Source organism: Mauremys reevesii, unplaced genomic scaffold (assembly GCF_016161935.1).
Source record: "Mauremys reevesii isolate NIE-2019 unplaced genomic scaffold, ASM1616193v1 Contig87, whole genome shotgun sequence".
Taxonomy (NCBI): domain Eukaryota; kingdom Metazoa; phylum Chordata; order Testudines; family Geoemydidae; genus Mauremys; species Mauremys reevesii.
The window spans coordinates 100,084-124,259 of record NW_024100903.1 but is presented as its reverse complement, the minus strand read 5'-3'; the positions used below and the strand labels follow the sequence as shown (position 1 = coordinate 124,259).

The window sequence follows — 24,176 nt, the reverse complement described above, 5'->3', positions numbered from 1 at the left end:
AGCTGTCATGGGATAAAAGGAAAGGTCCTTTCATGGACTGAGAACTGGTTAAAAGACAGGGAACAAAGGATAGGAATTAATGGTAAATTCTCAGAATGGAGAGGGGTAAACTAGTGGTGTTCCCCAAGGGTCAGTCCTAGGACCAGTCCTATTCAATTTATTCATAAATGATCTGGAGAAAGGGGTAAAGAGTGAGGTGGCAAAGTTTGCAGATGATACTAAACTACTCAAGATAGTTAAGACCAAAGCAGATTGTGAAGAACTTCAAAAAGATCTCACAAAACTAAATGATTGGGCAACAAAATGGCAAATGAAATTTAATGTGGATAAATGTAAAGTAATGCACATTGGAAAAAATAACCCCAACTATACATACAACATGATGGGGGCTAATTTAGCTACAACGAGTCAGGAAAAAGATCTTGGAGTCATCGTGGATAGTTCTCTGAAGATGTCCACGCAGTGTGCAGAGGCGGTCAAAAAAGCAAACAGGATGTTAGGAATTATTAAAAAGGGGATAGAGAATACAAATGAGAATATATTATTGCCCTTATATAAATCCACGGTACACCCACATCTCGAATATTGTGTACAGATGTGGTCTCCTCACCTCAAAAAAGATATTCTAGCACTAGAAAAGGTTCAGAAAAGGGCAACTAAAATGATTAGGGGTTTGGAGAGGGTCCCATACGAGGAAAGATTAAAGAGGCTAGGACTCTTCAGCTTGGAAAAGAGAAGACTAAGGGGGGATATGATAGGAGGTATATAAAATCATGAGTGATGTGGAGAAAGTGGATAAGGAAAAGTTATTTACTTATTCCCATAATACAAGAACTAGGGGTCACCAAATGAAATTAATAGGCAGCAGTTTTAAAACAAATAAAAGGAAGTTCTTCTTCACGCAGCGCACAGTCAACTTGTGGAACTCCTTACCTGAGGAGGTTGTGAAGGCTAGGACTATAACAATGTTTAAAAGGGAACTGGATAAATTCATGGTGGCTAAGTCCATAAATGGCTATTGTCCAGGATGGGTAAGAATGGTGTCCCTAGCCTCTGTTCATCAGAGGATGGGGATGGATGGCAGGAGAGAGATCACTTGAACATTGCCTGTTAGGTTCACTCCCTCTGGGGCACCTGGCATTGGCCATTGTCAGTAGACAGATACTGGGCTAGATGGACCTTTGGTCTGACCCGGTACGGCAGTTCTTATGTTCTTATGTTATGTTATCAATAACACAAGGCAGTCAGAGAACCAACATGACCTTGGCCATGCTGGAGCAATGAGAATGAGCTTAGCATGGTCCAATTTCAGCGTAAGAATGACCTGCGGGATGATTGGAATTGGAGGAAAAGTATACAGAAGTATTGATTCCCAGCTCAGGTGAAAAACATTGGTCAGGGAGCCTGGACTGACACCCCCTCAGGAGAAAAACAGCCAGCATTTCTTTTTGTGTCTCGTAGCCAACAGATTGATTGTTGGGATGCCCCAAACAGCAAAGATGGACTACAAAATACTGTGCTTCAGGCACCATTTGTGGTTCAGGAAGAAATTTCTGCTGAGATGATCTGGCAGGTGATCCTGGATCCCAGGTAAGTGATTAGCCATAGATGTAATGTTTTCCTTGATGCAAAACTGCCAGAGCCTGATCACTCCCTGACACAACATGTTGGAGTGTGCTTCCCCTGTCTGTTCACATAATACATTGCAGCTGTGTTAAGGATGTGAGCTGTGGAGTCCTTAATACAATCTTGAAGGACCTGACAGGCATTGTAGATGGCACAAAGCTCCAGAACAATGACATGCAGGGAAGCTTCCTGTTCCAACCACAAGCCTTGAACTTTCAGCAACCCCAAATGTGCTCTCCAACCTATTACAGGGACATGAGTGACAACAGTACTGGTTGGAGGGGACCGAGCGAAGGGAACATCCTGGCACACATTGCCCTGAGCCATCCACCACTGTAAGGAGTCCAGAATTGGCAGAGGAAATCCAACCAGTCTGTCCAAGGGAAGATGATTTGGGTGATAGACTGAGTTCAGCCACATCCGAAAAAGGACATAGGCACAGCCTGGTGTATTGGAATACCTGTGTGGATGCAGCCATATGACCTAGCAACCTCAGGCATGCTTGGGCTGTGGCTGAGGGTTGAGACTGCAGCTCCAGACAAAGGTGGCAGATTGCCTGGAATTGCTTCATTGGCAGAACTGCTCTCAAATTTGTAGAGTCTATCAGGGCCCCAAAGAACTTGATTCTTTGAGTTGGAACCAATGTTGAAACCAATCCTGATGTTTAGGATGAGACCTAGATGACTGAGGAGGCATAGGGGGAAGTGGACATGACAGAGGACTTCCTCTCTGGACTTATCCCTCAGTAACCAATCCTCCAGACATGGAAAGATATGAATTCCCTTCTTACTGAGGTACACCGTTACCATAATCATGCATTTGGCAAGGAATCAGAAGACAGGCCATAAGGCAGCATGACATACTGGTAGTGCTGGCTAGCTATGATAAATCTCCTATGGATCAGAAGAATTACTACATAGAAATAAATATCCTGAAGGTTCACGGTAGCAAACCAGTCATTGTGACTTAAGAAGTAGGGGAGGACAGTTGCTAAGGTGATCATACAGAATCTCATATATCTGAGGTATTTGTTGACTTCACGGAGCTTGATGATAGGTCTCATCTCTTGAGGATCAAGAAATACCGGAGTAGGATCCCAGTCTATAGTGCTGCTTCTACCTGGAAATGCTACCTTCTACTCAAGGTAGCAACCACATACCTCAGGAGGTCCTGATATGTTTTAAAGTCCTTGGGCATCAAGGGAGAGGATGATTCCAGCACAGTGGAGTCGTCCGAGGAGGTGGTTTGCTTAGCCAATGATGCGTCCTGTCCTCGAACCACATGATCCAATCAGAACAGTCCTGGAGGGAATCGGCTCAGTGATTGCTTGCAGCTGAAATAATTTGGAAGTGGGAGCCCCTGAGGACGAGTGACCTCACTGTGGAGCAGGTTGAGGAGTGGGACCTCAGAGACCAAGGAGCATCCCAAGGAGGCCACTGGACATAAAGATAAGGCATTATCTGCCAGTAGGCCAGGTCTAAGAACCCCTGTCCCAACTGTGGGACAGATGCTGATCTCAGTATTAATGGTGATCCATGGGGAGTCTCTGGTGCCTGTCCGACAACTAGTGGGAGGACAACCGTGACCTAGATCTTGAGTAGACAACAGAGGAGCCAGCCCCGACAGGGCAAACAAATAGTCAAAGTCATCTGAAATCCAATATGGGGGCTGCATCAGTGCTGTAGAGGAATGAGGGATCAGCAATGGCAGTACTGAATGAGACACAATCCCACCTGGTACCAGGAGAGGTACTGGTACTGAGGCTAAGGGTGAGACCGAACTTGAAGAGATCTACCACCAAAATGACAACAGTGCTGAAGGATGCACCATAGTTGAGGGGACCTTCGGTGCTGGGCCTGGAATCTGCCTCAACTCCATAGTCTGAGGCCCAAGCAGTGCAAGCTGTGGTGCCAACAAGCCCGGTAGTTCTGTGACACTGCCAGAATCTGCCCAGGGCACAACCAAGGACAAGGTAGTAGAACCCGTGGTGGCAACATATTCTTGAACCAGTGGGGAGTCCAGTAATGTGAGGCAAAGCAGGTTTGATGCCACTTGGTATGCTGCTAGCGTGGAGCCTGTCAGTACCAATGCCAATGCTATCGGTACCAGACTCAACAAACACTCCACGGTCAGAACTTGAGTTGATGGTATGAGCTCTCATTGCTCCCAGTGCAGTACCAGGGAGCAGTTGGATGGATTTGCTCCACCCCGTGCGCCAGTGGGAGTACAGTGCTGGTTAGCACTCCTCTTAAAAGACCAGGAAGAATCTCTCTGAACACTGGAATGTGTCCAGATTCATTGTATGGTACCTCTTCCTCACCATAGGGAGAACAACTGCTCCTCCTGTTGGAGGAAATGCCAGAGTCGTGTGCAGAGCAGCATCACTTACCGGATTCAAAGGCAACTGCCAATCAGATGAGCATCTCGGCATCGAAGAAGTCTTATGGTTATCTTTGATCACCTGATGGTGCTGCTTTGGTTGTAAGTCTCTCACCATCGGAGTCCTCTTTGTGAAAGACTTGCAGACAGAGCATTGCTCTGTGTAAGTCCTTCCCTGAGACACACCAAGCACCTTGTCTGGGGATCACTTTTGGGGATGGTTCCCCCATACAATGGACAATGCTTGAACCCTGGTAAGGACATCACACAGGGTAGCCAACTACTCAAAATAATATTATAACACTAAACTTTACCTAAGATACTATTAACTATAATATACAAAACATTTCTCATAAACTGAGACCAAAAGCGAAAAACATCACACACAGCTCCAATTCCAGCCCTGGGTTGTGAGAAGGAACTGAAGGGTTCAGGGCAGTGCTGCCCTAATATGGCAAGGGGAAGAGATAGGGCCATAGCGCTTGAGCAACCTATGAGTACTGCTAGGCAAAGTTCTCCGGTGCTGGCCGAGCACATACCTAAGTAGAATATACGGATAAAATAGGGAAAGAAAAAGTTAAGAATTACTTAGACAAGTTAGATGCCTTCAAGATGGCAGGACTTGATAAAATACATCCTTGAACAATGGTTCTCAACCACAGGTAAGCAGAGGTCTTCCAGGGGATACATCAACTCATCTAGATATTTGCCTCATTTTACAACAGGCTGCATAAAAACCACTAGTGAAGTCAGTAGAAACTAAAATTTCATACAGACAATGACTTGTTTATACTGCTCCATATATTATACACTGAAACAAAAGTACAATACTTATATTCCAATTGATTTATGTTATAACTATATGGTAAAAATGAGAAAATGAGCAATTTTCCAGTAACAGTGTGCTGTGACAGTTGTATTTTTATATCTGATTTTGTAAGCAAGTAGTTTTAAAGTAAGGTGAACCTTGGGTACGCAAGACAAATCAGACTCCTGAAAGGGATGCAGTAATCTGGAAAGGTTGAGATCCACTGTCCTAGAATACTTAAGGAAATGGCTGAAGAGATCTCTGAGCCATTAGCGATTACCTTTGAGAACTCATGTAGGATGTGAAAAGATCCCAGAGGACTGAGAAAGGGCAACTATAGTACCCTATCTATAAAAAGGGGAATACGGATATCCCAGGGAATTACAGACCAGTCAGCTTAACTTCAGAACCTGGAAAGGTAATGGAGCAAATAATCAAGCAAAAAGTTTGCAGGTAGAAGATACTAAGGTGATAAGTAACAGTCAACATGAATTTGTCAAGAACAAATCAAACCAACCTAATATCCTTCTTTGACAGGGTAAAGTCTTGTGGATGGGAGGAAAGCAGTAGATGTGATATACCTTAACTTTAGTGAGACTTTTGATGCTGTCTCACATGACTCTCTCATAAACAAACTAGAGAAATACAGTTGTGCATCCTACTATAAGATGAACGCACAACTAGTTGGAAGACAATATTTAGAGTAGTTATCAATAGTTCACAATCAAGTTGGAAGGGCGTATCGAGTAAAGTCCAGTTCTATTTATTTCCCACATAAATAATTTGGATAATGGCATAGAGAATACACTTATAAAGTTTGTGGATGATATCAATCTGGAAGGGGTTGCAAGCCCTTTGGAGGGTAGGATCAGAATTCAAAATGAACTTGAAAACTGGAGAAATGATCTGAAATAAATCAAATGAAATTCAATAAGGACAAATGCAAAGTATACACTTAGGAAGGAATAATCAATTGTACAAACACAAAATGATCTGGGGGTTATAGTGGATCACAAACTAATTATGAGTCAACACTGCAATACTGTTTCAAATAAAGCAACATCATTCTGGGATATATTAGCAGGAGTGTGGTAAGCAGGACATGAGAAACAATTCTTCCACTCTACTCAGCACTGATAAAACCTCAACTGGAATACCGTGTCCAGTTCTGAGCAGGACACTTCAGCAAAGTGACGAACAAATTGGAGAATGTCCAGAGAAGAGCAACAAAAAGGTTAATGGTCTAGAAAATAAGACCTATGAGGAAAGATTGAAAATATTGGGTTTGTTTCATCTGGAGAAGAGAAGATTGTTATCAGGTGCCCCCTGATAACAGTCTTCAAGTACGTAAAAAACATCGTTATAAAGATGAGGATGATGAACTGTTTTCCTTAACTACTGAGGACAGGCCAAGTAATAATGGTCTTAAATTGCAGCAAGAGATATTTAGGTTAGACACTAGGAAAAAACTTCCTAACTGTAAGGAACTGTAAGCAATGGAACAAATTACCTATGGAGGTTGTGCAATCTCAGTCACTGGAAGTTAAGACAGTACTTATTACAGGGGACTGGACTAGATGGCCTATTGAGGTCCCTTCCAGTCCTATATTTCTATGAGTCTATGATATCATAGAAGCTATTAAGCAAAAAAGCAACTCTTGAAGTTTTGGAGTTTGAATATTTCAAAATATTTAAGCAGCATGGACAAGAAAACACAGTTATAAAATATTTAAATACAAGTGCCAGCACCAGTAATTAACAGAAATATAACTGCAAATACAGTATACGATTGTGATTAATGACAAGTAATAATGACCATTAATCTATCCATCCAGGTTGTTCTATTGACAATCTCTGTAGTATCGGAGCACCTCCCAAGAATGAGGAGTTATAACACTGCAAGCAGAATACTTACCAACACATTTAGGAGGTGATGTCCATTTTCCCATTTTACAGGTTATTTCATTTGATCCATTTATACTGTAGCCATGATCACAACTGTATCTAATAGTGTCTCCTGTGTAATACATCTTGTCCTCAGTTATTGCTGTACCCTTCTCAATAGGAGGTGGCTGATCACATGGTATTTTTTCGTTGACTTCTGAAACTGCAGCAAAAAAATTGCAAACATCTCTCTCAAATTATTCATATTTACAAACTATTTCCTCCCCACCAGACACCACATCCAAATGCCCAAGAAAAAAAAATTGGTCTTATAGACTGTCCAGCTGGACAATAAATCAGGGATCTGGTGGAAGCAGTTGGGACCAGTGGGGATGAGACATAAAATTTGGATTCAGATTTAAATCCATCTTCAGATCCTGGATCTTCCCTCATCCTGTCCCAAAATTATCAATACCTAGTTCTTACATAACACTTCTCATGCATTAGCATCAAAGCACTTTACAAGGGAAGTAAATATCATCACCCCAATTTTAAAGATGGGGAAACTGAGACACAGATATTAAGATTAAGACATGTTTTGAACTGGGGTTTTACTTCAGCTCGAAACATTTGTAAAGCAACTACTAACCAATGCAACTTGGGGGTGAAGTCCATTTTCCATTCTCACACTGGATTTCTTCTGATCCTCTCATTGTAAAATTAAGCTGACATGCCAAATGTACTTTGGCTCCATTATGATATGTTCTTAAATCTGTGAATATATTGGCATTGGGAGGCTGAGGTGGAGGCGGGCATTTATTTCTTCTATCTAGAAAGAAAACACATATTTGGACATGTGGATCATCTCTATCAAGAAAGCAAACTGGTTTAAAAGGTTTACACACGCATGCACATCCATGCCAGAGAAACAAACGTGGTGAAGAAACAATAGAAGCAGAACCTGGAGAGCTCTGGGTGACACATTTTGTTCCGATTTTTACCTTAAGAGTCTAGTTCACCACAGTCGGACCTGACACGCTTAACCAACACTATAACAGACATTTTTGGGGAGATGGTGCTATTTTCATAGGTTGACATTCTCACTGTCTGTACAAATCCTAAGTAAAAAAGCCTTTACAGACAGGTTAAGGAAATCCTCCTCTACAGTCCATATATAGGGCATCAGTGCAGCTTGTCCACAGCTTTTTGTCCTGCAAGAGCAGCCATGGTCTGCAGTATCCACCCCAAAATGATTTTTGTTTCTGTTTGGGGGGAGAGGGGGGAGGGTTGCTAGTGATCATTGTAATTGATGGACACAGTGATCACGTTCACTTTTCTGAACTGTTCACCAAACCTCCCCTGCTGAGCTTAGGTCCATGATAAACAAAGGACTACGGAGTCCCACTATGCTTCCCCCTCTACTTTCTAGGGGTTCCCCAGGTACTGTCACTCTACTGTAGTCATAGAAAAGGGACATTAATTAAACCCACAGACTCAGTCAGCCATGCAGTTCAATAGAGTTTAAAAGAGATTGGATTTGACCCAGTGATCTTAACAATCCAGTTTACTGATAATTGAAATGCAGTTCTCACCTCAATGCCATTTAAAAATTGGATGCAATTTTCTGTTTCCACTGAAAACTAAAATTTGGAGTACACAGATAAAGGTCACAGTCAATTTTAAAAAGTATTGAACTTAATCTTGAAACACATAGTGCTTATTCAGACCATGTCCTAGATTTAAAAAATCAACATCCCATAGCCACAGGTACCTTAGCCTTCAGAGGCATTAGACTATTCTGTAAATATCAATTGTGAATGTGAACCAGTTCAGAAGTTCAATCTGACAGTTTCATTGAAAGCATTTTATCTATTAGTAATAAGAAAATAAGAATGTTTATGAGAGTGAAGTTAGACAACGCTGAGTGTAAGAAATCATTACAAAATTTTATGGTAAAAGGAATGTTACAGATTGGTCTTAAACCAACAAAAATTAGAGCTGTCAAGCAATTAAAAAAATTAATTGCGATTAATTGCAGTTTTAATCCCACTGTTAAACAATGATAGAATACTATTTATTTGAATATTTTTTGAGGTTTTCTATATTTTCAAATATAGGCTTGAGGCTGGGGGCTCTGGGCTTCAGCCTCCCTCGGGATGCAGGGCTTCAGCCTTCAGCCACCTGCAGCGCTACACACTGGGACTGCCGCCGATACCTCCCTCCATGCCCAGAGGTATGTGATTAACACATTAATCTTCTTTTCACTCAATCGCAGGCATTAATTGCAATTAATTGACAGCCCTAATAAAAATAATGAGCTGGAACTGTAAACTGTGACCCAGGATCAGACACCTCAAGTATACACTATTACAGAGCATATCACATAACTGGAAGAAAGCTAATGTTGTGCCAATTTTTTAAAAGGGTAAATGGGAAGACCTGGGTAATTACACAACTGTCAGCCTTACATCGATCCTGGGGAAGAAAATGGAGAGGCTGATACAGTACTTGATTAATCAAGAATTAAAGAAAGGTAGTGTCATTAATGCAAATCAACATGGATTTATGGAAAACAGATCCCGTCTAACTTGTTTGGGTTGTTTTTTTTAAATGAGATTACAGGTTTGGTTGACAAAGATAATAGTGTTGACGCAATATACATTTAGCCTTCTGTAAGGTGTTTGACTTGGTAACACACATAAAAACTAGGATTATATAAAATTAACATGGCACCCATTAAACGGATTGAAGATTGGCTAACTGGTAAGTCTCAAAACATAATTGTAAACAGGGAGTCGTCACTGAGCAAGTGCGTTTCCAGTGGGATGCTACAGTAATCAGTTCTTGGCCCTACAGTATTTAATATTTTTATCAATGACCTGGAAGAAAACAAAATAATCACAGATAAAGTTTGCAGCTGACACAAACTGGGGGAGTGCTAGGTAGTGAAGAGGACCGGTCACTGATTCAGAGAGATCTGGATCGTTTGGTAAACGGCACAAAACAATATGCATTTTAATACAGCTGAATGTAAATGTATACATCTAAGAACAAAGAATGTAGGTCACACTTACAGGATAGAGGACTCTATCTGGGGAAGCAATGACTCTGAAAAATGTTTGGGACTCATAGTGTGATGCTGTAGCCAAAAGAGCTAATGTGATCTTGGGATGCATAAACAGGGGACTCTCAATAGGAGTAGAGATGTTATTTTACAGCTCTGTATTTGGCACTGGTGCGACTGCTGCTGCAATACTGTGTCCAGTTGCTATGCCCACAATTCAAGAAGGATGTTGATGAATTGGAGAGGGTCCAGAGAAGAGCCATGAGAACGATTAGAAACATACCTTATAGTGATAGACTCAGAGGGATCAATCTATTTAGATTATCAAAGAGAAGGTTAAGGGGTGACTTGATTAAGCATCTACATGGTAAAAAATAATAATAATGGGTTCTATAATCAAGGTATAACATGAAGCTAGACAAATTCAGATTGGAAATAAGATGTACATTTTTGACAGTGAGCCACTGGAACTATTTATCAGTGGTTGCAGTGGATTTTCCATCATTGACAATTTTTAAATCGGGATTGGATTTCCCCCCCCCTCCCCTAAACAATATGCTCTAGGAGTTATTTTGGACAAGTTCTATAGTCTGTGTTATACAGGAGGTCAGATTAGATGGTCGCAATGGTCCCTTCTGGCCTTGGAATCTGTGAAAACCTATAACAGCAAAAGTCTATTGGTGTTGTAAAAGAAATTAGGTGACTGAAATTTAAATTTGTACAAACACTGCTACTGTGTAGCACACCCAATATACCATATATATGCTTTCTGCGTGCCTGTCAACTCTGAGGTGCTTGTTGTTGGAAAAATAGAGTATGGTTACATTCAAAATAATAAAAACATCTGCAACATCATAGAATGAACAGGGATCATGCACAGACATGCATCTGCCCCATTCAGAGACAAATCTATAATGGAGAGAAGCATCCACACTATTACATACAACTAAGCACAAAACAATTAAGCACAATGCATCCTGATGTGTGCAGATCCCACCATATAGAAGTTGGTTGCATAATTTCAGGATAAAAAATGAATCAATAGCAATAAGTCTCTGACACAACCTATAGGTTCCCAGAGTCTCCCACAGCAGCACTAATATCGGCCATGAGCCCACGTGTGCAGTGACAAAAAGTTTAAGTTAAAGCTGCCGTAAACATGTTCAATTTGCTCTGTGTTTATTTTGCTTTTGAAAAGGAACAGAGAGAGAGAGAGAGTTGAAGGAACTTGATTTCTTTATGGAAGGCCATGCCCACTTCTGATGTGCATTCAAATCAAGCAACTCGGGTGCACAATGTTCTATTACATATTTCTTTTCAGTTGTAACTTACACTCCAAAATTAGATCTATTTTTTACCTTATGTTGATGTTTTCCACTTTTGATTCCCTTGAATCAACTGAGCTAGCTAAGAAATTAATCAGGGGCCTGAAACTGCTCTCACTGACATCAGTGAAAGTCCATGGCCTTCAAGGGACACATGATTTGGCACCAGTTTTAAGTCGCAAATGATTGTATGTTGTGAATGTAAAATGCTAAGGAAAAGATCCAGATCCCATTGGAGTCAATGAGAGTTTTGCCCTTGATTTCAGTGGAACAAGGATTTTCCTCTGATAGATAATATGGCATTTAACCAAGAACATACTTTCAGGTTTCAGAATTACGAGACAGTCATGAGAAGTGTTTACAGTTTCATTAAAAAGTCACATTGCTACTATTATCTCAGGGCCGCCCAGAGGATTCAAGGGGCCTGGGGTCTTCAGCGACGGGTCCCGGGGTGGAAGGACCACCCGCCGCCGAATTGCCGCATGAGAGTTTTCCGGGGCCCCCAAAGCGAGTTAAGGACCCGGCTCCAGGGCCCCTGAAAAACTCTCGTGGGGGCCCCTGTGGGGTCCAGGGTCTGGGGCAAATTGCCCCACTTGCCCCCGCCCCGGGCGGCCCTGTATTATCTATTGGTCAAACCCTGACACATTAAATTATCACACTTGTACTACAGGTGGTGCAGGTAACAATTCTTATAGTAAAGTTTGCCTGACACTTTCCATTAGAAGATGCTGTTTTCCAATTGCTTATAAAATAGTCAAATTTTAACCATTAAGGGTGAAGTTTCCCATCTTGGGTGTCTGCCTCAAGCTGACTTGTGGTGGTGGTGGTGGTGGTATTAAACGATTCAGCTAAATGGTGCAGCAGTTTTCCACAACAAGACTGGGGGAAAATATGTTGTTTTGACCCTTATAAAATTTTATTTTTACAACTCTTTTATTGATAAGCTCCAGAGCCTCCACTTTTTGGAGAATGGACTTTACAGTTGGCTGTGGGAAACACTGAGGTAAGTGATAAAATCTTTGCCATCTCTCTGAAAAAGGACAGTTACCTGTTCTGTAACTGGCATTCTTCGAGATGTGTTGCTCATGTCTATTCCACAGTAGGTGTGCGTGCTCACCACGTGCACCAGTGCCGGAAGTTTTTCCCTCAGCACTACCCATAGGGGGAGCGCTGCTGCAACCCCTGGAGTGGTGTCACTATAGTGCGCTATAAGGGGAGCTGCGTGATCCCTCCACCCTCAGTTCCTTCTTGCCAGACCAACTCCGACAGTGAGGAAGGCGGGCGGGATGTGGAATAAACATGAGCAACACATCTCGAAGAACATCAGTTACGGAACAGGTAGCTGTCCTTTCTTCTTCGAGTGCTTGCTCATGTGTATTCCACAGTAGGTGATTACAAGCTGTGTCTGATGGAGGTGGGTAGGAGTTCACAGATTCCCTGGCTGGAGCACAGCCCTATCGAAAACAGCGTCATCCCTGGTGTGGGAGACGATCGCATAGTGCGACGTGAACGTGTGTACTGAGGACCAGGTAGCGTCCCTACATATGTCCTGGGTGGGGACATGGCCACAAAGGCAGCCGACGAGGCCTGAGTCCTTGTTGAGTGAGCCCTTACAATAGGTGGTGCGGGAACCCCTGCTAGGTCATAGCATGTGTGGATGCACGATGTAACCCACCAGGAAAGCCTCTGGGTGGAGATCGGTTGGCCCCTTGTGCGCTCGGCTGAGGCAACAAAGAGTTTTGAAGACCTGCAGAACCTGGCTTAGTCCAATCCAAATAAAAGGCCAGAGCTTTGCACACGTCGAGCGTATGGAGGCAGCGCTCCTCATTAGAGGTATGCAGCTTAGGGCAGAGGACAGGTAGGAAGATGTCCTGGCTCATGTGAAAGGTGGAGACCACCTTCGGGAGGATTGCAGGGTGTGGGCAGAGCTGAACCTTGTCTTTGTGAAAGACAGTGTAAGGGGGGGGGGGGGTCACAGGTCAGGGCCCTGAGCTCCGAGACCCCCTGGGCTGACATGATGGCCACGAGGAAGGCTATCTTCCAGAAAAGGTGAGACCACAAGCATGTGGCCAGGGGTTCAAACGGGGGCCCCGTGAGGCGGAATAGCACCAAATTTATTTCCCACTGAAGGATAGGGGTCCTAACATAAGGGAAGGACCAATCTAGCCCCTTAAGGAAACACCCGGTCATGACATGGGAGAAAACCGAGCAGCCCTGGACCGGCGGATGGAACGCTGAAATAGCCGCCAGGTGCACCTGACAAAGGAAGGGGCCAGGTCTTGAATTCTAAGGTGAAGTAGGTATTCAAGGATAAGTTGGAGTGGGGCAGACGTTGGGGAAAAATCCCGCTCGCCCACCCACCTGGAGAATCAGGGCCACTTTGCCAGGTAGGCTTGGAGTGTGGATGGCCTCCTACTTTTGAGGAGAACATGCCTGACCCCCTCCAAACGCGTTCTCTCCTCCATCGGTGTTTGCCAGAGGGCATTGGAGATGTTGGCCACCCCTTCATGGAGCAGGAGGGCCACTCTGCCCAGTGCCGAGGATGAGAGCACGTTAAACGGTGAGTTCAAGGGTCCCTCCATCTCCTTAGCTTGGAGATGGAGACTGGATTCTACTCGCTTTAGCAGCTCCTGATGAGCCCTGAAATCCTCCTGCAGTACGGAGGGGGGTGAAACTGCAATCTTGTCATCCGGTGCAGGGGAGGGGGCCAGTACCAGGGTCTGCATGTCAGCCAGTGCCACAGGGACCACCCCTTGATCGGAGTCCTCGTGCGATGCCGAGGAGCTGTGACCTGCCGATTTATCCCTCAGAGGTCTGGATAGCACAACTGATGGAGCCTCTGATGCTCCCACTATCAACCAAGGGCCTTGCTAGACGTGCACAGGGGGCCAGGGGACCCACTGGCACCACTGGCTCTGCCATGGGGGGCCCTGCAATTGGCTCTGGTGCAGCATCAGTGGCACCAGCGGCACAAGATGGTCAGGTTGGCCCGGCTGGAGCATAGGGCGCTGCGTGTGGGTCAAGGTCTGGGTCACCAACCACCTGTCGATGCTGTGCGACTGGTATGCGTGGTGGTACCGAGCATGGCGTCTACCATGGGACCAGGACTCCGACGTCAAGGAATCGTAGTACCTCGAGCTGCTACTCCTTGAGATGCTTTGACACCTGGATCCACGATGACACAGAGCTGGCGATCCCTGCCAAGAATCATGAGCAGGGTGCCTCAACATGCAAGAGCTAGAGCGTGACCAGTGACAGCGTCCATACTGGGAGCAGGAGCGTCTACGGCGTGGGCACCTGTCCCGCCAATACTCTGTACTCGGTGTGGAGCGGTGCCTAGAACTGCGCTCCAATGGCACCCTACCAGACAACCTGGAAGGCAATGAGAGTGGAGGCTGGGGGCTGTGTCCTGACAGGACACTGGGTGACGAGCAGTCCCGAGATCAGTCTCCTGACCGGGATCTGTGGCGGGTTGGCGTGGGCTGTCGAGATCCCAGTGGCGGCTTGCCTCTAGAGCAGAGTCCGGGTGCTGGCGGTGCCCCAGGCACCTGCAGGGTCATAATATCTTTGGCCACCTGCAGGGCCTCCGGTGTCAAAGGCATGCAGACTTCAGTCGGAGAGGTCTGAATCAACACAACCGGGCTGCTCCGCTCAACCTAGAGCGGAGCAGGGAACCGGGGCTGCCCAACTGTGCCTTCTCTTTACGCTTCTGAGACGATGAAGCCTTCCTCTGCTTTTTCGATGGGGAGCGGTGCCGGCCATCAGAAGGTGCTGGGGGAATCACCACATGCCGAAGACAAGGTACCCGGTGCCGATTCCGCTCGGCGCACCAGGGTAGGAGCCAGTACCGACTCCATGAAAAGGGCCTGAAGTCTAATGTCTCTCTCTTTTTTCGTCCTGGGTTTGAAGGACCTGCAGATTTTACAGCGGTTGCTGATGTGGGATTGCCCAGGCAGCAGAGACACTCAGTGTGCGGGTCACTCCTGGGCATCGAACTCCTGCAAGACTCACACGATTTAAACCCTGGGACATGCCCCAGCCCGAAGAATAACTAACTAAACTAGAACTTTTATGAACTGATACAGGTACTACTGAAAAACAAACGAGATTTGAGATGTGCTGCAGCAAAGCTGGAGCGAGTAGTTCCGATGCACAGTCACTGGTGGCAAGAAAGAACTGAGGGTGGGGGGAGCGCGTGGCTCCCCTTATGGTGCCACTGCAGGGGTCACAGCAGCACTCCCTCTATGGGTACTGCTGAGGGAAAAACTTCCGGCACCGGTGCACATGGCGAGCACACACACCTACTGTGGAATACACCTGAGCAATCACCTGAAGAAGAATGTGTCAGTCTCTGAAAACTGCAGTTATTACACAGTAAGTAGAAGTTTAGAAATAGGAAGCAAATTTTCTAAAGATTATATCTGCACTGAGCATGCTCCGTCCTCTCACATATCCTACTGCATGTGACATTCCCACACAGTAACTGAGCATGCTCCATCCTAGGCTGCAAGGGCTAAGCAGCACTTTCCTTGAAATTGCTGCTCCCAGCTGCTGCAGGCCACTATGGCTTACAGAAACCAGGAGGAGGAAGAGACTTTTTCTGTGCTTTCAGTGTTCCTTCTGCTGACTCCCAGGCAGTGTGCAGCCTGATTCAAATGCAGAGGGATAAAGAACTGGGAGGGGGAGCTGAAGGGGAAAGGGAAGGAGGCAGATACAAGGGGTGGAGCTTGGTGGTGGAGGGTAGAATAGTTTGTGAGCATGTAATTAAAGACTATTGATGCATATGCATAAGGAGGCTGAATTAAGGTTGAACAGGAAGCCTTAATTCTGAAATTTCCTAACTTTTGAGGGCTTCACTTTGAAACTTCAGTGTTATTTTAATGTATATTTTAAAATGTAATAATAAGGGTGGTGTAGGGGCTGGAAGAGATACACAGAGAGAGTTACCTTCACATATTGGAGGCTCTGGATACCATCCAAAGTCATAACACTGAATTAAATCAGATCCATTCAAAGAGTAATTTTTCTGACACAAAAACTGAACCACATCTCCTTCCTCATAGCTTTTCTTCTTGGGATAGAAATTCCCATGTTCTATCTCACTTAACAAGGAGCACGTTACTTCTAGAAAAGAAAAACACACACTGGGTAAAACAGATTTAAAACAGCTCTATCATAATAAATCCATTAAATGTTTGGAAGCTTTTCTCCCATAAAAGAAAGAAAGGCTGCAGGGTTAAAGAATACCAGACTTCGGAAGATTCAGGTTAAGTTATTCTAGATGTAAGCAGAGTCAGAATGAGCTCTACCCTGACATCTGGTGGTGAGCTGTGGAAAAGGACTTCAGGGGCTGATCTCGTTTGCATGGGCACACCCAACCTGCCTAGCATAATGGACTGCTTGCCCAAATGGTCACTTCAGCTGCTGTGGGATCCCCAGTCTCTTTGTTATTGGGACAGGAGTAATAAAATGTTGTTATCTTGGCTATGTGAATCAAGAACAGTAGAACTGTACTTGGCATTTTATGATGGAGGGACTCGCCTTCAACCAAGCAGCACCCGCTAGGCAAGGGACATGGGTTCCAAAGCCCAGTGAATTGAGAAGGGCTGGGGACAGGTATGTGTACCTGGCAGTGTAGTCCTGAAACACCACTTTGACCGTTCCTCTCTCCATGGTGTAATAATAGAGCTAATTTTGACTCAGTTAGGAGTCTTGTCAGGTACCGCAGAGCTGAAATCACTGATTCCTAGGTGTATGCATTAGCCCTACTTTGGGCTAGTGGTTCTGAGTATGCCAGCACTGAGACCCCCACCCCCTGAACAGCTGAAATCACTGAGAGCTGTGTTAAGTAGGCAGGGGCTGAAGACAAGTTGGTGAGTGGCTAGCAGAGAGGTGCAGCTGCTGGTGAAGACTGCAGCAGAACCCATGGAGAGGTGTGGCAATCAGCCATCAACATGAGCAGTGGTGCATGTAAGATGCCCCCATACTGCCCCCCCCACCCCAGGCTGGGAGGTAAATTCTGCAGATGAACTTCTGAACTCTGGGGTCTGCACTGACCAAGGATAGAAACTGTGGGTGCGGTGACTGTTGGGTTGCTGGACTTAAGACCCTGAGGGGAAAAGGATACTGCTAAACTTACTTGGGGATGGGTCTTTTGCTCATCATTTGTGTTATGAATCTTGTTTGTGGTTTCAGAGTAGCAGCCGAGTTAGTCTGTATCAGCAAAAAGAACAGGAGTACTTGTGACAGATTAGAGACTAACACATTTATTTGAGCATAAGCTTTCGTGGGCTACAGCCCACTTCCCTCCTTTATTAAAAGGCTTTTGATACACTCAGACTCTGTGCTTGTGAGAGGGGAAGTATTGCCTCCTACAGGCACCCGAGGCGGGTGGTATGTAATTGTCCCAGGTCACTGGGTGGGAGCTCGAGCCAGTTTTGCCTTGTGTTATTGAAAGGGAATCCCTAGATACTGAACCCAGCTCTTGTTGCTGCCATCTCTGATGGGCAGAAGGGTTACATAAAGACAACAACATACTAGTGCAGTTCGGAGTAAGGGACCATCCATATGTGCGACAGACTGCCTTTTCAATAGTGTTTCCTCCTCTGGTGTGGTATCCCTCATCACATTCATACATCAGTGTTTCATTCAGTTTGAGGATCCGCTGGGTTGTGGAGTAGTGGCCGTGATGTAAGTCTGGTACTAAGCACCTATCTTAAAAAAAAACGGAAAAAAAGTGCATTCATTTTGGGGCTTATTTCATTTAAATTACATGACATAGGATTTTTCTCACTATGTCCTCATTAAAGTCTCATGTTTTTAGTAGACTGTTCAAATCTGACACAAAGCTTTGCAATTAATTTGTAAATAGCTGGGGCATCAGTTATTCAAGTCCTCTGATATACATTTATTAACAAAGTTTGGAGGGAAATGGATTAATTTGCACCAGATGCACAGCCATGTTGACTATACTGATTCAAATAAGTATATTCAGACTCAAACGTGTTTGTTTCAGTAGTTCTGACTCTGCAGCTTCCCAACTTTATATACACTTACACAGTCTCTCACTGTTGTGTGAGCGAGTGTAGGAGCTTTAAGCAGTTATCTTCTTCCTATAGCACCCTGCCTAACAGGCAGAGATTTTAACTGTAACTCACAGACATAAACCAACATTCACACACAGCAGTAAGTGTGACGCGTGTGGCAACAAGATTTAGATTATACTAGTAGGGTGGTCATAAAAGTCCTGCACTCTTCAAAATGGAAATAGCAAGAGAAATGGAACTTTCCCTTCTGAGTCCACCCTTTACCAGAGAGAATCAAGGCCCAAAGAGTTCTCTTCAGGCATGCCTGCTGTTTCTCTAGGGTAGGGTAACCAGCTAGGGACCAGAGAAAAATATATTTTGAACTACGAATACAATTCCATAGATATACCTTACAAATAATTGTAGTGCTTCTCTGTATTTTTACCATTCAGTGAGTGTTTCTGAATTGCAAATAGATTGATCTCCAAAGAAAAATTGACCCTAAATGAACAAAATGTACTACTCACCAAATAGTGTTCAGCCAGCTCTAGTTTTTAGTGTGTACTACTTCTAATTATACTTAGTCCCATTGCACAATAAAACAATCTTACAAGCCACAGGAAAGCAAGAGGTGGCCACACTCCAGAAGTTTTTATATTTGACACGGTGAGCCAAAGTCTGCATGGACATGCAGAAGATGGAAATCAATGCAATTCTACCACATTTTCTACTTTTAAAATGGAAATTTACTTAACTGTCAACATTTGTAGCCCATAGGGATAGCTTGCCTTTACTATATTCACTGCCTTGCCGTTATTATATTCAGTAAGAATGCAAGGAACCTATAGGCTTATATCCTGCAAGACACTGGCTTCAGCAGTTAGCATGAGGCTTGAGGGCTATGAACTTTGGCATAGATAAATGGCCCAAAGGTAACCCCTAAGTTTTGGGGAACTGGAAGAGTGTAAAGGGGAATTTTGTCCATAATGACATCAGCCAGCCATAGAAGCATAAGCTAACGTCAGCTTTTGGAAAGTTTTCGAAGGAACATCCAACCACAAGAGTGTGATAGCAATGAATTAAAGTATATGATAATGAGTTGAAATCATTAATATACTAACCTATAGAAGGACACCTCAACACTAGTAGATTGAGAAAGTACGAATAAGGAAGAGGGAAATACCCCTACTGAATATGCATTAGACATACTGGCATCAGTGTAACGTATTATAAAAGTTATATCCCAACCTGTGGGCAGTAGGAGAGAGATATGTAAGAATGATGGCCACTGGTGAAGATGAGGAAGGTGATGGTGATGAGGAAGATAATTGCTAACATTCCAGGTTATTCTGCAAGGATGGTGTGAGTATGGAAGTTCAGGTATACTTTCTGTGTTATCTCTATCTACCTTATTGAGTTGCAGTGTGTGTGTGACTGACCTGAAGGTATTAATACATTATTTGTAAACACAGAAGAGTTCTTATAGCATGAGTGTTTCCACTGTGCCCATCGAGGTTCCCAGTTACATAGTAATTTTAATAATGCTGGTCCTGATCTTGGGACAAGACCCTGTTAATTCTGTAAGTGATAACTGGGAATGCTTAAGTAATCAATATAATTAATACATAATCTATAGCTCAGTCTACACATGTAGTATTAGTGAATAATTAAACTTAACTTACAATGTAAAAAAGTGTGGCAATGTGATAGCAACAGAGATTATCACCCACTGTCATTCAGTGCTATGGCATTTGTATAGTAGCTCCCCTTCTGAAGTTAATATCCCAACAGTGGAAAGACAGAAATATTAAATGTAAAACAGTATTTATACTATCCCTAACCTCATTAGAAAATGTGTAAGGTTTCAATCATCTACCCATTTGGCCCATGATCCTGTATACCTTTACATGCAGGCTTAACTTTATGCATGTGATATAAGTAGTCCCAATGGGGACTATTGTCATCTAATGCAAATTGATGTTGTCCCATTGATTTTGACCAGCTGAAAATTTGCCCCAGTGAGTTTAAAAGCTGCCCTAACACAGGGAGACTCTAGCTGTAACGGTATCATATAGCAGCAAAGATACAAAGAAAGTCAGTTATAAAGAGGAATGTAAATTCATACCAAACTTTTTAGCACAGCTTGGGTGAGAAGACCATCCTTCTGGAAGACATTGCACTGTTTCATCAGCATTACCTCCTGGAGTTTGATAGCCGGAAGCACATCTGTACAACAATTGTTCCCATATTTTGTAGGACACTTTTGTATCAGAGAAGATGCCATTTTCCAAGAGAGGTTTGCTACATTTTTCTACATGAAAAGAAGTAGGCTGATTAGAAGGAGACAACTGACAGAGTATTATATATATTTACATGGGGATTTGTCTGCTTCCTATATTTGCCTACAGTGAGGAGATAATGAGCCCAACAATTTTTCTATCTACTTACCTTCCTGACATAGTAACAAAAAACCCAATATCAAATAGGTATTTTAAATGTTGAAATTAGAAAGATAATAAAGTCACCTAGTTTAGTGAATCTGGACAGTGGTGGGGTTCACACAATCTTCTTTCTTGCCAGTCTTGACTATTTTCTTTATTGCTACTGAAGCTGCAGTGCACACAATCAGACCTGAAGTGATGGAGACAGTCCTGAGAGTTGGAGAAATTGCCCAACTTTGAAGCTATAAGACCCTGTCCCAGTGAGTAAAATAGGAGCACTTGCAAAAACATAGTGAGAGTTCTCTCCTAGTAGCAATTAAAGGGCACCAGGAAGGGAACTGATGACCATCAGCAGATCATAAACAGATGAGCGCACAAGGAGAGCAAGAGAGAGTTCAGTGTTTTGGTGATTTCACTGTCTACTGGCCAGATGTGCCCTCTATTTTTTAAAAATTCACTTTAAGAGGCACAGATGTTCTCCCCACTCCTCTATAACCTCAGAACTTGATATTACTGTGTGTAACTCTGGAACCTGACATTATTTCAGTCAGCTGTTTTGTATGTCCAGCCACTGCTAGCTGAAAACCAAATACCACATAGCTAGAAATAATCTTAGGGCTTTGAGAGGCAAGGCCAAACAGCTGTATGTTTGCAGTTTCTGCTAATGAGAATGGGAGGATGGGACAGAAAGTTAATGTACCATGAGAATGGAAGGAATGTTTGAACAGTCAGCCTTGGTTTTAAGCGCCCCTACATATACATTTTATTGTTATGACTAGAGATACACAGAATGCTTTGTTAAAAGATAAATGAGTAGGTTGCTTAAATTAGGAGAATTGGTGACCCATTGGGGTTACTATAGTGACCCACTAAAAGTCGCTATGAGTTATGTGCTTTGTTTAATTTAGCTATAAAAGATTAGGCAAAAGGATACACTTTGGAGCAATCCAAGGAAGCTTTTCTTTGGGCAAGAAGCTGGCACCTAAATGCCCTAGTAGCTGGATGGAAGGACAGCGCACAGAATTATGGTTGTTGATTACTCAAAACCATCTCAGACTTTGAGTAAATATAAATGTTTGGGATGCTCTCAACCTACTGCTACAGCACTTTTGTGTGTGCGTGAAACCTAATAAAAAGGTAGTTTTAGGTTAAAGCATTCTTGTTTGTACCAATCATTTATCAGCCAGAGGAGCTGTCCCCCCATTGATTTATTCCTGACACCCACTGCTTTGGGTTCTGAAAACCCTGGGTAACACCCTAAATACTCTCTGGGATGCGATTACTGTCTGAGGGAGCAGCCAACCAGTCACCTGCAGGCAAACCCTACTGATGCCAAAGTGCAGCTTTCACTTTGTTTAACCCCTGCTGCTGAGCCAGAAAATTTCTGTTTTAAGGGAAGGGCTTCCACCTGTAAGAGGCAAAATTACTGAAGATGCGGGGAGGCAAAGTGAACTAAAATTTGACTGAAATTGGTCATTTGCTTATCATGGAGGATGGAAGGGGAATCCAGTACCACTTGAATAAAAACAATAATGAAAACACAAAGGCTGAAAATAAATAGGGATGTTCTGAACATAAGAACAGCCATACTGGGTCAAAACAAAGATCCTTCTAGCCCAGTATCCCATCTTCCAACAATGGCCAGTGCCAGGGTGCTTCAGAAGGTTAATCAGAACAGGTAATCATCAAGTGATCTATCCCCATCGCCCATTCCCAGTTTCTGGCAAACAGAGGCTAGAGACACCATCCCTGCCCATCCTAGCTAAGAGCCCTGATGGACCTATCCCCCATGAATTTATCTGATTTCACAAAAAGGCAACATTCCTGGTTTTGGTACTAATTTTCAGAGAGAAGGAGGTAAAGTGTCAATATCCAGTTCTACTTCCTAATTTTTCCCTAAGTTATGGTTTCATTACTACACCCTCTTGGTGAAATCCATTACAATGTCCACAGGAAACAAAAAAGGCTAATGAAAGTGACTTACTATAACACTTTGGTGCTGGTGACCATCCTGTTGCTGTGCATGTTATCCTTGCATCTTGACTCCCAGATTCAGTTGTATAGCCAGCCACGCAGGTGTAGGAAAGCTTTTTCTCTTTACTCATTGGAAAATAATAACTTTTAAAACTATAGTAATACTGGGCTATCTTCCCATTTTCTATGAGTGGCAAATCACAAGGCTTATCTACAAAAGATTTAATTATGTTTTGTTCATTACAAATGTCTCCCATGCATAACAGTGCTTTCTGGATTAATTTACAATTAATTGGCTTGGCTGAATTCTGTATAGGTACCTAGGGTTCACATATGAGGTCCAATTCTGCAACCATTTATCCTTTCAACTTATACTTGAGTTGCCTAGTTGTTAGTGAGTAATTATACTGAAAATCAAAGACATTTCTTTTCACTTTGTCCTATACTACAATAAATGGGCAGATTCAGTGAAACTAAAAGGTAACATATTTAGCAAGGGGGTGTCAAGCTTAAGGCCTAAGGGATGGATTCAGCCAAGTTGACCTATTTATGTTGCATGCTAGACACATTCGGATGGTCTAGAACCTCAGTTTCCATCTAAAACGAGTTTCTAGGCCTCATGGTTGCAATAAATTTAACATTTCAGTGTCAACATAACTAATTTTATTGCTGATAATTTTAGCAGATGAAATGGGGAAGATGTGTCAAGGAAGCCACAGCAATGTGAGAATTGAAAGTTTCTGCAAAGAAATAAATGCACAGGGAAGAATGGAAGAGTTAAAAAAAAAGAGGTTGGGGAAAAGAAGTGACATAAGAGGGCCAAAACAGCAGCGGCTGTAAAAGGGAGCATGTTTTCCCACTGAGCAGTGTTGAATGTGACATGATAATAATAATAATAATAAAAATACCTAAGTATTTAGATACTAATGTTTAGGCCAGATACTCTCCAGGCACTGGTTGTAAACCTACCACAGTGGTCTCAAACTCAGTTTACCTTAGGGCCAGTGCCAGTCCTCAAATCCTCCCAGCGGGCCAATAATATTACTCATGCCACCCAGAACCCGGCCTCCAAAACTCCACCCCCCAAATCTCCAACCCCCACCTGCCTAAAGCTCTAGGGGGAAGTTTGGGTGGGGGAGGAGGTCTGGGGTAGGGGATTGGGGTGCAGGCTCAGGGAGGGAGTTTGGGTGCAGAAGGAGTGAGAGGATGGGCTCTGGGAGGTTTGGGTGGGGGAGGGCATCTGGGGTACAGGCTCTGGGATGGAGTTTGGGTGCTGGGTGCAGGCTCTGGGATGGGGCAGGGGTGGGGGTGCAGGAGAAGGGGGTGGGGTTTCAGGCTCTGGGAGGGAGTTTGGGGCTGTGGGGAGGGTGCAGGCTCTGGGAGGGAGGTTGGGGGTGGGGGGTATGTGGGGAAAGGATGGGAGTGCAGACTCTGGGAGGGGATTGGGGATGCAGCACTTACCTGGGGCTCCAAGGCAGGGCGGGCTGGGGGGGCCTTGTGCGCTGCTGCCCCCTGGAACTGCCCCCGCAGCTTCCCATTGATCTAAGGGGTGCTTGGGGCAGGGGCAGGGGCAGCGCGCAGAGGCACAGCCCCACCCTGCCCTGGGGCCGCAAGGAGGGGCTGGCAGACTCATGGAGCGAGCAGGCAGAA

General features: G+C 43.9%; 1 protein-coding gene and 1 long non-coding RNA gene across 2 annotated transcripts in view; one reads left to right on the top strand and one right to left on the bottom strand.

Annotated features, from left to right (window-relative positions):
* The window catches only part of LOC120394983 (coagulation factor XIII B chain-like), a 51,326-nt gene that overhangs the window by 13,817 nt on the left and 13,333 nt on the right, over window positions 1-24,176 (bottom strand). Inside the window, exons 2-7 of the mRNA XM_039519161.1 lie at window positions 22,537-22,737; window positions 20,237-20,422; window positions 17,624-17,800; window positions 16,034-16,210; window positions 7,347-7,526; window positions 6,729-6,920 (exon numbers count right to left, since the gene is read on the bottom strand). Coding sequence (XP_039375095.1) covers window positions 6,729-6,920; window positions 7,347-7,526; window positions 16,034-16,210; window positions 17,624-17,800; window positions 20,237-20,422; window positions 22,537-22,737 — 1,113 coding nt within the window. The remainder of the gene's footprint in view (window positions 1-6,728; window positions 6,921-7,346; window positions 7,527-16,033; window positions 16,211-17,623; window positions 17,801-20,236; window positions 20,423-22,536; window positions 22,738-24,176) is intronic.
* LOC120394986 lies at window positions 1,479-8,907 on the top strand. The gene is made up of 3 exons (XR_005592452.1): window positions 1,479-1,590; window positions 6,649-6,743; window positions 8,815-8,907. It is a non-coding gene; the product is annotated as an uncharacterized LOC120394986 (long non-coding RNA).